At 46.8% G+C, this 14,815-nt stretch overlaps 1 protein-coding gene across 3 annotated transcripts in view; it reads right to left on the bottom strand.

Moving 5' to 3' along the window:
- Positions 1-14,245, bottom strand: part of PIGK (phosphatidylinositol glycan anchor biosynthesis class K) — a 90,035-nt gene extending 75,790 nt beyond the window's left edge. For all 3 annotated transcript variants that reach the window (XM_074221138.1, XM_074221139.1, XM_074221140.1), the window contains exons 1-3: positions 14,076-14,245; positions 13,663-13,716; positions 9,940-10,031 (exon numbers count right to left, since the gene is read on the bottom strand). In XM_074221138.1, the coding sequence (XP_074077239.1) occupies positions 9,940-10,031; positions 13,663-13,716; positions 14,076-14,237 (308 nt within the window). In that variant the 5' untranslated portion in view covers positions 14,238-14,245. The remainder of the gene's footprint in view (positions 1-9,939; positions 10,032-13,662; positions 13,717-14,075) is intronic.
- Between the last annotated feature and the right edge of the window lie 570 nt (positions 14,246-14,815).

The raw sequence follows: 14,815 nt of genomic DNA, 5'->3' as shown, positions 1-14,815 counted from the left end.
CAACTGGTCCATTCATTCTAGAGAGCAATCTGGAATGATGCCCAAAAAAAAGGCTTTGAAATTGGGCACTTACCATGACCAGTCATGCCACCAATGCCTATACCCCAAGGAGATTCCAAGAAAGAGCAAAGAGTTCAATGTAGGAAAATATTTACAGCAATTGGAGAATGACTGAATTAAGCTGTAGAATGATTTTGATGGAATATATCAGTATAGCTTCAGGAAAAATTGAATTCTTCTGTGATCTGATGCAAAGTGAAGTGAGCAGAACCAGAAGAACACTGTACAGTTACAGCAACATTGTACAATGATGAACTGAGAAAAATTTAGTTTTTCTGATCAAGACAATGATCTAAGACAATTTACAAAGGATTCATAATGAAAATGCTATCTCCAGAGAGAAGGCAGATGTAATTTGAGTATAGATTGAAGCAGACATTTTTCTCTTTAATTTTCTTGCTTTTTTTTTGCAATATGGCTAACACAGACCCATGCTTTAGATGATTATACACATATAATCAATATCATATTGCTTGCCTGGAGGCAAGAGGGAAGGAAAAAATTTTTAAATGAAAGTTAAAAAAAAAAAAGACTGAATATGAGAAAAGCAGAGATGACAGCAAATATGTGTGTTGAGAGAAGACCCGTGCTGGCAGCAACCTCATTCAGAGTAGCTGAAGGAAGGGATTGAAAGGAAGGCATTGAAAACATGTCAGACCTTTTTAATCCATAAAGAGGTGATCAAGAGATCATTAATAACAACCACCCTCTGTGTTTACTCACCCACTTCCACAAAACCCTAAGTGAGAGTGCCAATCAGGAACAAGCAGAGTTTCAGAAGTAATATTTATCAAGAGACCACATCATTACCTTCTCTCAATGCATTGAAAGATGATGAAAAGCATGAAATATTTCTTGTGCCACTATTTGTTGGTGGTTGATGACTGGAAAGCATTGGATTGTGTTGAATAAAATATCACCTTACATAATTCCCGCAAGTCTCCTTTACACTCAAGTGATTTTGTTTAAAATTCAGACAACTCATTCATCCAAGTCTTACCGTCCAAGTCAGCCACCACCATAGTAAAAGCCTCATGCTCTTGCACTGTGGATTCTGATGAAGGCAATGGAGATAACTTGGAAGACAATCAAGGAGTACAATGAATGCCTTTCATGACCTGGAAGACCAACACATGGAAAAAGGGGTTCCCCTGTGTCGTGTTACAGAAACCAACTTGGGCTGGAAATAGAAGAATTGCCTAACAATGAGAGATCTCCCAAAGATGAAGGTTGTTACTAAAGGGGGGTGGGCGGGGGGTGAGAATCTTCTTAGGCATATGATTTAATAATCACATGTCCACTAACATCCCTTCCAAGTCTGAAATTGTGTATTGGAAGCATTGAGAGAAGGCACATCCAAGACTTATGAGAGGGTCCAGGGATACAACACCTTGAAAACAGCACAAGAGAAAACAGGCTAACATGGCAAGAGGAGAAATGTTTCAGAGGGCACAGCAAACAAAATGAAGGAACAGCATTTCAAGACTTCAGCTAAATCAATCAAGAATAATTCTCATCACTAAAAGATAATAAGCACCATTAGGTTTGACATAATCATTCAACCATAAAACTGGACTGCCCAAAGGAGAATAAATTAATGAAGCATATGTGATTAACTTCAAGTAGAAAATGTTCTGCTGCATATGTTCAAGATACAGTAAAGTTCAAAATGATGATTTTCTTGAAAACTGGCTAGCTTTCTATTTGGAAACCAGGACTGCCAAATTCAAAGAGCAGCTCTTCAGCTGCTTCTGACTCATACTAACAAAGGGATAAAAAGTTATCCTTTCATAATGGAAAACATATCTTCCCCCTTATATAATGAAGCTGCTTAAACTGGAGCATTCATTCTCAAAGCAGGGCAATTCAGCTGATCATGACACTAAAACACAAAGGAGCAAACTTGGTCCGTTGCTGATGGATGCTGCCATCTTGGTCCTAGATGGCACTGTGGAAAAGGTCTTCATTCATCTTCACATTAATGACTTTCTCCGGTGTCCTAAATGATGTCTCCAGGCCATAGTGCTGCACCATCAGCCACATACTTAACTCACATCTGGTCAGATAATTCAGTAAGTATGATAAAGAAAACAATGAAATACATTTCAAGAAGGCCTTAGATTTTGACAGAAAATACGCACAATGCATGTGCAAAACAAGGCCCAACATCAGCTTTGATCATCACATTTTCACATGATTGTGATCTCCAAGGGATGGTGATTAGCAGGGTACAAGTCAAGGGAATGGGGAAGGAAATCTCACTACAAGAAGTTCTATTAATGCAAAACCTCCAATCAGACCCATATCCTTGGTCTCAAGACCAAACTAACTAAGCTGCAGCCAATTACTGAAAAAAGTGCACACTATTCAAATATTTGGAAATTAAAAGAGCTGCCAAGAAATTAAGTTTACAAAGGTAAATAATAGTCTGGTATAGCTTTTTTGGCATTAAAATATTTTGGTAGATATGTGTGGGATCATTTGATAGTATGGCAAATGATGGAAAATTACAAGTTCACCTCAGCCCCTGTATATACAATGGAAAGGTTTGTTTTTTTAGTAAACTGATGTTAATTACTACTCATTCTAGCTGGTGTTCTGGTAAATATTTAACAACAAGCTCCCTGAAAAAATAAAATAAAAACATGATTGACTTTTCAATGCAAACTGTCTTAACATCTTCTCCATCCCTTTCCGAAGTCCCAACACTGAGCAAAACAAACCAAGGCTAGCTAGCCCTGATGTGTAGAAAAGTGTCAGCATTCACAATGCTGAGCTGGCCCAAGCCAGCCACCCCAACCCTACCACATAGCCCTGAAGTCACTGTGCAGGCAGCACTTTAGCAAACTGCCCAGGAAGCTTCCCAGGTTTGTTTTGGTTTATTTCAGCTTTGAGGGAAAAAGCAATTGATTTTTTCAAAAGAAATGCACACTATGAAGAGAGAATTTTTAAAATGAATGTTTGGGACAGTTTTCATTGTTGTGGGATTCTTTTTCTCCCTGAAAACAACATAGATTGCACACACCTATGAAAACTCTTAGAAACCTGTGTAGGAGAAAGCATCTTGTAACTTAGCTGAAAATCTGAAAATGAATAGTTTAAATGAATTTTTAAACTATTAGTTTAAAATACAAAATGCAGTATCTTCCAGTCAATTTATAAGAGCAACTGTTAAACATCAGAAAGATGGACATTTCCTGCCAAATTCTAACAAAAATCTCTTCAAAACTGAAGGTAGGAGCTGAAAATGGGAGTATTCTGGTTTCCTCGATGTAGCCAACAATGAATGAGCTCCTTTGTGAGGAAGCGTTCTCAGCTATGACAGACATTCAAAAGAAGGACTGAAATGAAATGAAGAATATTGTCCTCCTCCTCCTCCTCCTCGGGACTTCCAGTTGCCCCGAAGTCCCAATCAATCTCCACCTTTTACAGGAAGCTCTACTGATGATCTTCCATTGTCGGGGGGCTTCTCTGGATAGTCTGATGTACATATATTCAGTCTGTGGCTTGCCCCTGCAGAACAGCTGGCATGTAGTCTCTCTCTTCAGACTGGGAGTTCCCTAAGGATAGGGCGATGCACCAAGATAATAAACAACACCCAACTGACTGATCCTCAAACCCCGAGTCATGGTTGGAACCAAAGACCTTCATAAATACCAAAGGACATACAATCACATCACTCTGATTAAATGATTAGCATCCAAATTTACTGAAAGTGTTCAGGCCACTAAAGAGTTGATTTCGATGTCTGCTGCTAGTCATCCCTTCCACATCACAACCTGCCCCCATCACAATTCCGATATAGCAAGGTCAGCCTAAGAAATGAAATGGATATTTGGGGGGGGGGGGTTATGGAAGTCACAAATGACATGCAAAAGGCCAGCAGACTACACAAGAGCCCATAATTAAAAACCCAAATTTTACAATAAAGGACTATAAAAACCCTCTAAAAGAAAAAAAAATTCAGATTTCTTCTCTGCTATGAAGGAAGGGCCCCTAACTCCCATGTGAAGAAGAAATAACTAATTTATTTCACCTCGTTCTTGTATAGATATTTAAAAATAAGCATACAGACATTAGAGGGTGTCCTCAAAACTTGTTTAGCGATAGGGTGAATAATTAAAAAGGTCTGGCAATCTCTGTAGTACAGCATGCCACCTCTTGGATTTGTTGATTATACACAAAAACTCCTGCATCGCAGAACAATAACAACACTGATAATGGTAATAATCAGAACAGGAGAGCCTATCTATAGAGCTGGAAGGTCTGCAAAACACTTCACAAGCATCATCTCACTGAATCCTACCGACAACCTGTGAGGCCACAATTATTACTGTTCTCATTTTACAGCTGTGGAAACTGAGGCAGAGAGGAAGTGACATGCCCATGGTTTCAGTTAGGAAGCACCTAAGGCAAGGTTTGAACCCAGGTCTTCATGCCTCCCTGCCTCCAACCAATCCACTCCTCTTGTATGTGAGGTGAGTGGACCAAGCACAATTATTTCTTCTCCTAGTGGAAATCTAAGTATGATGTGATGCTTTTCTGTCCTTGCACCTGCAGCAAGAGCACCCACTGGCTGATGGAGTGACTCTCTCTCAAAACCCAAGACAGAGATCTGTCTTCTTTCCTTGTGTCTCATATTAAAAAAGCAAACAAACTGACCTTTGGAATGATAAGAAAACCCTCAGTGGTGGAAACTTTAAGGAAAAGTAAACTTCACTCAGAGAGAGGCCTTGTGTTGTATCCCTAACCTTGAATCCCCAATTCAGGTGGAGCTAAATCAAAGGGGATGCACCAATTGAAAGATTTCTAGTCAAGCCCATCAGGACCCTGACAGTCTCTCTAGAGAGCCTCCCATGGGAAAGGCAGAGGCCGAGTCCAGGTCACCTTAGAAGCCATAGGTGCTTTCATTTAAAGGGTAAGAAAAAGGCTCCCAGATCTGAGCCCCAAACCTGGGACTCCATCCCAACTCAGTGTTCATTTTCATCCTACAGCACAGCCTGCACATGAGAATCAAGGAGTAGTGATGCTCTGCTATTGGAAGCCAGGGCCTCTAAGCCATTTGACACAGTCGCAGCAAGAAGACTCAAGGCAGTCACACTGCCTGATGGAACAACATTTCCTTCTTCAGTATATATAGGGATTCCATGTATACCAATATTTACAGGTTTATTAATGATTGCAATATTTACTCACCCTAATAGTGGAATGACTATAAAGGAAGGATTTCAGAAAAATTCCTTGAATAAAACAGATTGTAAACTCTGTCCAAATTTAACAGGACTGCCTCTCCCTGAGGCATACAAAAGGCTTTCAACATCATGAAATCTCTGGAAAACCCAACACTGGGAATTCCAGGAGACGCCAAAATATATATATTATATATGAAAAACAGATATAAGATGGGTCAGATAGAATTCCAGGGAAATTAATAGTTTTGCCCCCCTTACACAGAAACATATGAAAAAGATGGTGAGAAAATAGTATAGGTGACCGATATATGTAACAGTCTTAGTTTCACGGGAAAGAATAAAAAAGTCACAGAAACTGGTTTCTACCAAGGCCTGAAAGAAAAATTGGTTATTGTAAGAATTAACAGATGGGTAGACAAGCATAAAGACCCTCACTATAGATTGCTTAAGGAAGTGTATGGAAAAAACATTACTTACGCAGAAAATATAAAAAAAAACTTTCCATTAAAAGAATTGCTTAATTAATAACTTTAAATGAAATAACAATTATACAATGTAGTAATAAATAAGGTAACAGGTTGAGGTCATTGTGGTTACAATCCCTGAGTAGGGATAAGAAATCAATTAACTATATGATTATTAAACTTATAATCACATGATTAAAACTTGTAACCACATGAATTATATGATTGATGATGAAAATTGTACACTTTTGTAACCAAGGAAATGATCTTAGCTTGCCTGCTTGAAACATACATGATTCTGAGACTATAAAAATAAATCCAAGCAGCTGATAGTCAACCTGCTCCTGCCTTTACCCACTTGTTGACAACTCATTTCGCCGCCTCTATCCCTCCTGTCAGGTTCCAAGGACCCAGCAGAGGCTGGACCCCCACACTCTGCAATCTCCTACCATTCCCAAACTTGGAAATAGGAGAGAAATCTCCTAGAGAGCACCAAGAGGTAGAGATCTTAACCCTCAGCTTACTGATGGAACCCAGGCAAAAATCCCCCAGGAGATGCTCTCAGCATATTGCATAATCTGCTAGTTTGGAGGGAGAAGAGGGAGAGGGGGGACTCTCCTAACAGCTTTCAATTTGGTCCAAGGACAACCAGGATTCTGCCAAGGACCACTAGGTTCAAGGTCAGAACCACAGCACCAACCCAAACTCTGTCCTCCTTCCTCCCCTCCATGCCATCTCCCAAGGGTCCCCTTCTCTGGGCTCCCCAGTCACTAAGTCCAACTGGCTCCACATGGCATCTGCCATTTCTTACTGTCTAGTCTTCTTTCCCATTGCTCTCCTTTCCACTAAGACTCTTTTTATTCTTGTTTCAAGCCTGAACCACCTAGTTGCAGGCCCAAGGCTGGGAGTCTTTGACTTCCTCAAGAATGGCAGACCCTCCACCCCCAGCCTATCACTCTGATCTAAAACTGCTAGAGACTGCTCCCAGTAATTCAAGAAGTCCTTGTCCAAAGTTCAGAGACCCAAGGCACGTCCAAAAGGCAGCTGAAGGCAACAAAGGGGCTGCCCCTCACTGGCCTGGGTATGCAGACATCATCGGAATTAGAAAACAGGCATTAGGACCCCAGACAGAGAACGAGAGGGAACTGAAAAGCCACCCAGGCCCAATGGGCTCTGAGGGTCAGGTTCAAATCCCATTTCTGCACTCCCTCCTGAGAGTCTTGGGTAAGTCTTTAAGCCTCAGTTTGCTGACAATGGGCCAGGTGACCACTAAGAACACTGCCAGTTCTCACTCTATGAGCCCATAAAGCTATAAAAGCTATTCTGACTCACAGTTTAGCAAATGAAATGCATGAGTTCACTTTACTATTTGAAAATCATGAAAGGTTAAAACAAAGGATGGAAGGAAATAAGCCTGAACAGAGCACCTACTCTGTGCCAGGCCCATGATAAACCCTGGACAGCTCTCCTCTCATTGGGTCCATTTCACAGTGAAGGAAACTGAGGCAAGCAGAAGGGAGATGACCTACCCGGGTCTCACAGTTTTCAGGCCCAGCACCTTGTCTACTGCAGCACCCCAGCTCTAACACAGGAACAGTCATTACACACCCAAGGATGGTCCCTGCCTCCTGATGGTGTGGCGAGGCGCAGGTGACTTTATGGACGGGAAGCACCACCATGTCACCAGCCACCATGAGAGTCACCCTCTTATTGTCACTTGTACAACAGGTGCCTCTGCCAAGATGACCACGCCACATGGAGGGGTCATACGGGCAGCAGGCAGAGGTCACAAGGTCCTTGATTCAGTTTGTTTTGCCTGGTCAAAGCGGAGTGAGAGAAGAGGGAGACCCCATAAAGTTGGAAAAGAGCCTCTAGCTGATGCCAAGGGGTCCCATCCCTAGCTCAGAACTTGGAAGCCTGGATTCTAAGCTCCAATGCTGGGAGCTTTCCTGAAGGGAATGGACTGGATGAGTCCTAGAGGTCCTAGCTGCTCTAGTTCAAGGATCCTTTGCTGGGGATAGAGAACTGGCCCTGAAGTTGAGGACCTGAGTTCAAATCTAGTCTAAACACTTGACATATACTAGTTGTGTGACCTTGGGCAAGTCACTTCACCCTGACTGCCTCGTATCCAGAGTCATCTCCAGTAGTCCTGATTCCTAGCTGGTCACTGGACCCAAAATGCTCTGGAGGAGAAAGTGAGGCTGGGGACTTAGCACAGCTCCCTCTCCCCACACCGACTCCAATCCAATTCACCTGCTTGTCATGGCATCACCTCCCTGGGTCATGACATCTTCGAGAATGAAGGACAAACACCACCACCCCCTGTGCCAGCTCCTTCCCAACCTCCTCTGCTGGATCTTCAGCCAGGTCAAAACCACTAACTGTGGACCTACCAAGAGGACTTGGCTCTGTCCCTTCCATACCACTCCCATGGACTCCATTATCATCTCTAAGCTGATCATTCCCAAACTTGTTTATCAACCCCAAGCTCTCTGCTGACTTTCAATCTCCTGACTCCAACAACCTCTTAGACATCCAGAACTGAAGGTCCCACAAATATCTCCAACTTAAAATGGATCTCAATACCTTTCTGTTTCCCCCCCTTCTCCCTAACTTTCCTGTTACTGGTGAAGTCAACAGATCTTTCCAGGATATTATAAATTCTCTTAGAGAGCTTTAGCCGCCTTAAATAATTTATATTTTACTGTTATGGCCTTTTGAGAGTGGTACTTTCCAAGTTTCCTATCAAAGCACAATTTCTACAAGAATATAAATGAATGCTAACCTCCCTCCCAACCCAAAGGTCTTTAGAACTTGGAATCCCAGTCCCCAAACACCTGTACCACCAGCTCTAGAGGCCATGAGAAGCAGGACACACGTAGAAAGGATCCTTAACAAAAGTGTGGCAGACTTCTCTGCTTGCTCTCACAATGACTACGCTGATGGAAGTGACAGAAGAGAAAATGAACTGTAATTGCTTTTTAAGGAATCATTAGAACGCACCCAACTCCCACAATGCTTCCTCACAAAGCAGACCATCCCCTCCTCCTGGCTGCAGTTCAAGAAGCAAAAGGCCAAGAGAGTCACTCCATTAATCATCCCAACCTGAATGTAAGAATAATTAGCGGCCCAGCTTCCAAGCTGAGACAGATGGACAGCTCTCTGCAGCCAGGAGCCCGCTGGAAAGGAGTTCTTTTTCAGACATTTAACAGAACTCTGAAGAGAACAACAACAGTCCAACTCTCCTCCAAAGCCAGCCTGGTGGCTCCCAGCACCTGGACAGGAGGCACAAGGCCCGCTGCACAAGGCCCTGCAGCACCAACCATTGGTCCGTCTATCTCAGAGAAGGAGGTCACTGGCTCTCCTCCCTTTCTTCCTTTCCTCAGCCCGTTGATGTCCATCCCACAGAAGCAACTGGAGCGAACAGTCTCTGGATCCCTCCTGGCTGACCGAGTGACCTTAGGCTGCCCCCCCACTCAAGGGTTCCCACTCCAGGGACATTACACAGATACAAGCATAGGGTCCCAATTTTCTCTCTTCACCACAAATCTTGGCCTAACATAAGGCTCCTATTTAAGAGCCCACATTTTGGTTGCAAAGGTGAATCTTTGCAATCATGTATGCGAATCGGTCAATGGTAAGACCTCTCTATCTACCATTGAGAAACTGCTGTCTAGGAACATCCCTTCCAGCTGCAAAATAGTCTGATCACAGGTATGGAGAACCTGGACAAAGGTCACTTCATCCTTAAGAGGGTTTAAGAGCAGGGAAGGCTCCAGCTGGACCCCCAAGTTCCCAGACAGATTCCTGAAAAGGCATTTGTTGTGGCCCTGCTACATTATTCAATGAACCTAGGACATTATGGCCTGATACCAATATTAATACCACCAGATCACTGGAAAGTCACTCTCCAGGTCTTGCATACCCAGCTCTACAGACAGTAATTTCTCTGCTTACTCAGTGGAAGAGGTTGGGGGCTTGTCTTTAGTATAACTGAGGCCTTCCTGAAGTTCCTAGGTGGACTTCCCCTAGAGAAGTGCAGACCATTGAATCCTACCTTAGATCTTCTGTGAATGCTCTGATGGCCATGTCTACCAACCTTTCTCTCCTCAACCAAATCCAACCCTGGGGTCCATATCATGTTATCCCCTGCACTGTCACAGGTTTGTTTGGTTTTTTTATAGCCAGAATAGGGATCTCTGATTTATGTCAGATGTTCTTACCTATCAGGAATCCCAAGTCTCTTGACACTTCTATAAACGGAGAGAGTGTTGGCCACATGTCTATAATTGAACCAGAATCTTGAAGTGCAGACCTAAGAGTCAAAGCAAAAATATGATTTTTAAAAATTAAGATGGGACCTAATTTGTTCTTATAATACAGGGAGACTGATGAGATGCCAAAAGATCGAGCACATATCTAACTGTACCTGATCTCAAGAAACAGAAAGAAGGAGCCATGAAGTTCCTTCTCTGGAGAAAGCGAAGTTGGAAATAAGTATTACAGGTCATTATACTTAAACAAAAAAATCACGGGACATTTTACTCACAATGTATCCCTGTTCAATGTATTTGTGAATCCCAGTGGTCTGCTTCTGCACTGAGGATGGGGCTTGTGGTTTAGTAAACTTTCTATCGCCCCAACACAAAACCCAAGCAAGTCTGCACCAACTAGTGAGCAGTGACTAGTGACTCTCTGATATCCTTGGTTCTCTGAGATTTATGTCCCAAAAAAGCAAAGGGGGCAAATCACCAAAACAGACTTAATGGAATTGATAAACTAAACTCTGATTCCTAAAATTCCTAGAGCAGGTAGGAGAGTAGATGCTTCACACTGTTCAAAAGAATTTCCTATGAAATTGAGGAAGGTGATAGAGTGAAGGGTAGTCAAGAGTAACAGGAGAAGACCAGGGGACCCAAACTGAGGAAGAGAAGGTGCTGAGCCCAACCGAATCAATGGGGGTGGGGGAGTGGAAGAGTGCTCAGTCACCTTGGAGAGGGCAAGGAGTCCCTGTTGGCTACCTCTTTGTGGGACTGAGGCCCTAAATTTACCCCAAAAAAGGAACAAAATGAGTTTGAAGTCAAACACATTCCCCCCCCCAAAAAAAATTCTAGTGTCAGTTATTAAAGGGACTCCTGGAGAACAGCTAGAAGAGGGAATATTGATATATAAATAACAGGCCATACTAGACTTCATTCCCTTCCTCTGTTACATGGTTACTGCACTGTTTGGGAAACAAATATTGTTTTCCCTAGATTTAAAAAAAGTTGGACATGTTATTGTCATGGAAAAGGAGAAATGTTGGGAAGGGGATGGCATCATGAAATAAATTCAGAATTGGCCCTTCTGAAGCAATTTAAATCATATCAAATTGGACAGAAGTCTTCATTAAAAAAAACCTCTTCTGCAGATCAACCAAGAAATATTAGTCACCTATTTTATGCCAGGCCCTGAGCTGTGCAACACAATGCCAGGAAGCAAAGTTAACTCACTGGATGACAGATATGGAATCCAAAGGAATCTTAACAGGCTGGAATATTGGAACAAACTTAATAAGCCAATATTTAGTAGTGATGAATGTAAAGGTTTCCTACTTTTGTCCAAAAAATCAATTTCACGTGTACAAAATGGACTAGGCATGGTGACTACTTCATCTGGGGGAAAAAAGGACTCAAACCAATATGAACCAATAGTATGAAACAGCATTCACAAGCACTCATTTGAGGAAAAGATCTGGGAGGTGACCATCAGGGCTCCATGCAGACAGACCAAAAAGTATCCAGGAACAACAGTCTGGAGTTCAGATGACTAAAGGACTGGTTGGTTAAACCTGGGATCTGTGACTTTATGGGTTTTTTAAATATCCTGACCATTGTATTTCAAGATAATTCACTTCTTTTGAAAGCCAAAATATTTAAAACCATTGACTGGCTGCCCAAACCACCCAAAGCATCCACAACCCAAAAAGGTAAAGACCTGGGCATTAAAGGGTCCACTGATCTTTGGCCTCCACAAGGGAAGACATCAGAGCAGCCTGCAAGGACCCAAAGGGCGGCCACCTGGAAGAAGCAACAACCCTCCCCTGCTTGGCCTTGGAGAGAAGAGGATTCAGAGCCAATGAAACCAACCTAAGAGGTATCCCCAGTGGAAGGGAAGGGCTGCCTCAGAGGGAGGAGCTTTCTGGGGACCCGGGTCCTGGGCAGTAGCATTCAAGTCCCAGTCAACCCCGAAATTTGGCCATTCTGTGAAGTGGTCCTGGAAGCTGGTCCAAAGTCTACCCAGGACCCAGGAGCTCCTACCTGGGCTGGCCAACCCTTGAGCATGGGGCAGGATGCAGGGGTCTGGAATCCCCTGCTGTCTTCAGGGTGTGCTCTGGGATGCCTTGCACACCTGGCTGCAGAAGTTTCCATCCTAGCATTATTCAAAGACTAAAACAGGGATGAATACTCCCCCAGCTCTAAGAGCTAGAAACTATATAGGATGACTTCCCTTCACCTCCACAGAAAGGGGCTGTCTGAATGAGTTATTTAAAAAGGAGGGTTTAAGGAATGTGTTGAAAAATCCAAGCTGTGTTCAAGAACACAGCATGAACTGGTGGTGATTTCTACTGTAGTCTAAATATGTTAAAACGATGTAAACTCCTAATGCACTGTTGGTGTAGTCAACTAATTAACTATTCCAGAATGCAATTTGGTACTAGGCCCAAAGGGCTAGCAAACTCTGCATCCCCCCTTGACCCAACAGAACCATTACTAGAGGTCTGTATCTGAAAGAGATCCATCCAGGGGTCATTTCCAGCTGACTTGATCCATATCTGGATCCAATTCTTCTTTGAGAATAAAGAACAAACATCATCATCATCCCAAAGAGATCATTAAAAGGGGGAAAATATTTGCAGCAATTCTTTTGGTAGTGGGCAAAGAATTGGAAAATTTGAGTTTGTCTACCAACTGGGGAAAGGCTGAAAAAATTATGGTCTATGAATGGGATGGAATACTGCTGTTCAGTAGGAAGTCAGCAGCAGGTGAACATTGACATCTGTCCTTCCTCGAAGAAGACCACGACAGCAGAGAGGCGATGTCATGCTGAGCTCATAAATTGGATCAGAGTGAGGGGGGACTGTGCTGGGTCACCTCAACTTCTCCTCCAGAGTCATTTGGGTCAGTGATCAGACAAGAATCAGGACCACTGGAGATGGCCCCGGATGGGAGACAATCAGGGTCAAGTGCCTTGCCCAAGGTCACATAGCTGCATTTGAACTCGTGTATATACCGTGTGATGGTCAACTTTGATGAACTTGGGCCAATTTTAAAGGATTTCTGATGCAAATGCCATCCAGAGATGTGGAGTTTGAATGCAGGCTAAGGTAGACTTAGTTGTACTTTTTTAAACCAACTTTGTTCCTTCTTTCCTTTAGCTCTGAGTCTTCTTTCACAGCATGCCTTAACACACAGGGTGCATGGCTGACCTCTATCCCAGAACACTGGCTGTCATGGGGAGGGGGGGAGGGAGGAGAAGAAAAATGTCGAACTCAAAAGTTTACAAAAAGATGAATGTTGAAAACAAATCTTCGCAGGTAGCTGAAAAAGTAAAACAATGTTCAAAAACAATCTCGTGGAAGCAGGGCCCGTGGCTGGGTGTAAGGCTGGGGGGCAGATGCAGCCCGCTCCAGGGAGTCCTCCGAGTCGGCAGCCAGTCGCCGGCGGGGGTGCCCGGGGCGCTACACGGGGTGTCCCCGCAGCCCGGGGCGCTCGGGGCGGGGGGGGGGGGGGGGGGTACAGGGGCCGGGCCGGGGTACCCGGGGCGCTACACGGGGTGTCCCCGCAGCCCGGGGCGCTCGGAGCCGGGGGCGCAGGGGCCGGGGTCCCCGGGGCGCTACATGGGGTGCCCCCGCAGCCCGGGGCGCTCGGGGCGGGGGGGGGGGGTACAGGGGCCGGGGTCCTTACCAGCACGGCCCAGTTGTTGGTGTGTCCGCTCCGGAACAGCTGCTCCGCTTGCTCCTGCGGGGGGGGCGGGGAGGTGAGGGAGGGGCCCGGGGGGGGGAGGCCCGTGCGGGCCGCCCCGGAGAGAAGGGGGCACAGGGGGGCCCGGCACCCCTGGCCTCGGCTCGGGACCCCTCCCCACGGGGGCCCTTCTACCGCTGCCCCAACCCCTCTCGGCCCCCCGGGGGGGTTCCCGGGGCCCCGCTTTACAGAGGACACCTCCCCCAGCCCGCCCGCTTCCGGCCCCGCCCCTCAGGCCCCGCCCCTCAGGCCCCGCCCGGAGGTTCCGCCCCTCAGGCCCCGCCCCTTAAGGCCCCGCCCGGAGGTTCCGCCCCTCGGGCCCCGCCCCCGAGGCCCCGCCGCGCGGCGCCCCCCACCTCGAAGCGCTTGTCGGGCGCGGCCCCGCGGCCCCGCACCGGCGCCGGCAGCAGCAGCGGCAGCAGCGGCAGCAGCGGCAGCAGCAGCAGCCCCAGGCGCGGGCCCGGGCCGCCCGAGGCCGCGGACTCCCCGGCCGAGCCCGAGCCGCCGCGCGCCGCCATGTTCGCCGGCTTCGGCCTGGGCGGGGCCCGCGCACGCGCCTCCGTGCGGCCGGCCAGGCGCGCGCCTGCGCACTGCCGCTCCCTGACGCGCGGCGCGGGGGGCCTGGGCGTGGCCTCGGCCGAGGGGGCGGGGCGGGGGGCGGCGGCCCCGCTTCCCCTGGGGGCACGAGCGGCGGCGCGGGATGGCCCCTGTGGCTCCCCGTAGCCGTCCAGGGGGCGGGGCGGGGCGGGGCCGGCGCGGAGGGCCCCGCCCCCAGGGAGCCGGAGCCCGTGTGCGCCTGCGCGGGGAGGGGGCGGGGCGAGACGCTCCACGTGCAGGAGCGGGGCGGGGCCTGCTCAGGCTTGGGGGGCCAGTGGGCCGGGCCCCCCGCGCCCCCCACGACTCCCGCGCCCCGGTCCAGAGGAGGCCCCGGGCCCGGCCCCGCCAGCCCGGCCCCGCCAGCCCGAGGACAACAGGGCCGGAGACCCGCCGCGGAGACGGGCCCCCGGGCCGCACTGCGCCCGGCTCGGCCGGCAGCCGGAGGGCACCCGGGGAGCTGGTCCTGCGGGCGCCCAGACTTGGGGGGCTGCGGAGCCCC

The sequence above is a fragment of the Macrotis lagotis genome, chromosome 2 (genome assembly GCF_037893015.1).
Source record: "Macrotis lagotis isolate mMagLag1 chromosome 2, bilby.v1.9.chrom.fasta, whole genome shotgun sequence".
Lineage (NCBI taxonomy): Eukaryota > Metazoa > Chordata > Mammalia > Peramelemorphia > Peramelidae > Macrotis > Macrotis lagotis.
The sequence above is the reverse complement of the archived record's forward strand: the minus strand, read 5'-3'. Positions and strand labels throughout refer to the sequence as shown.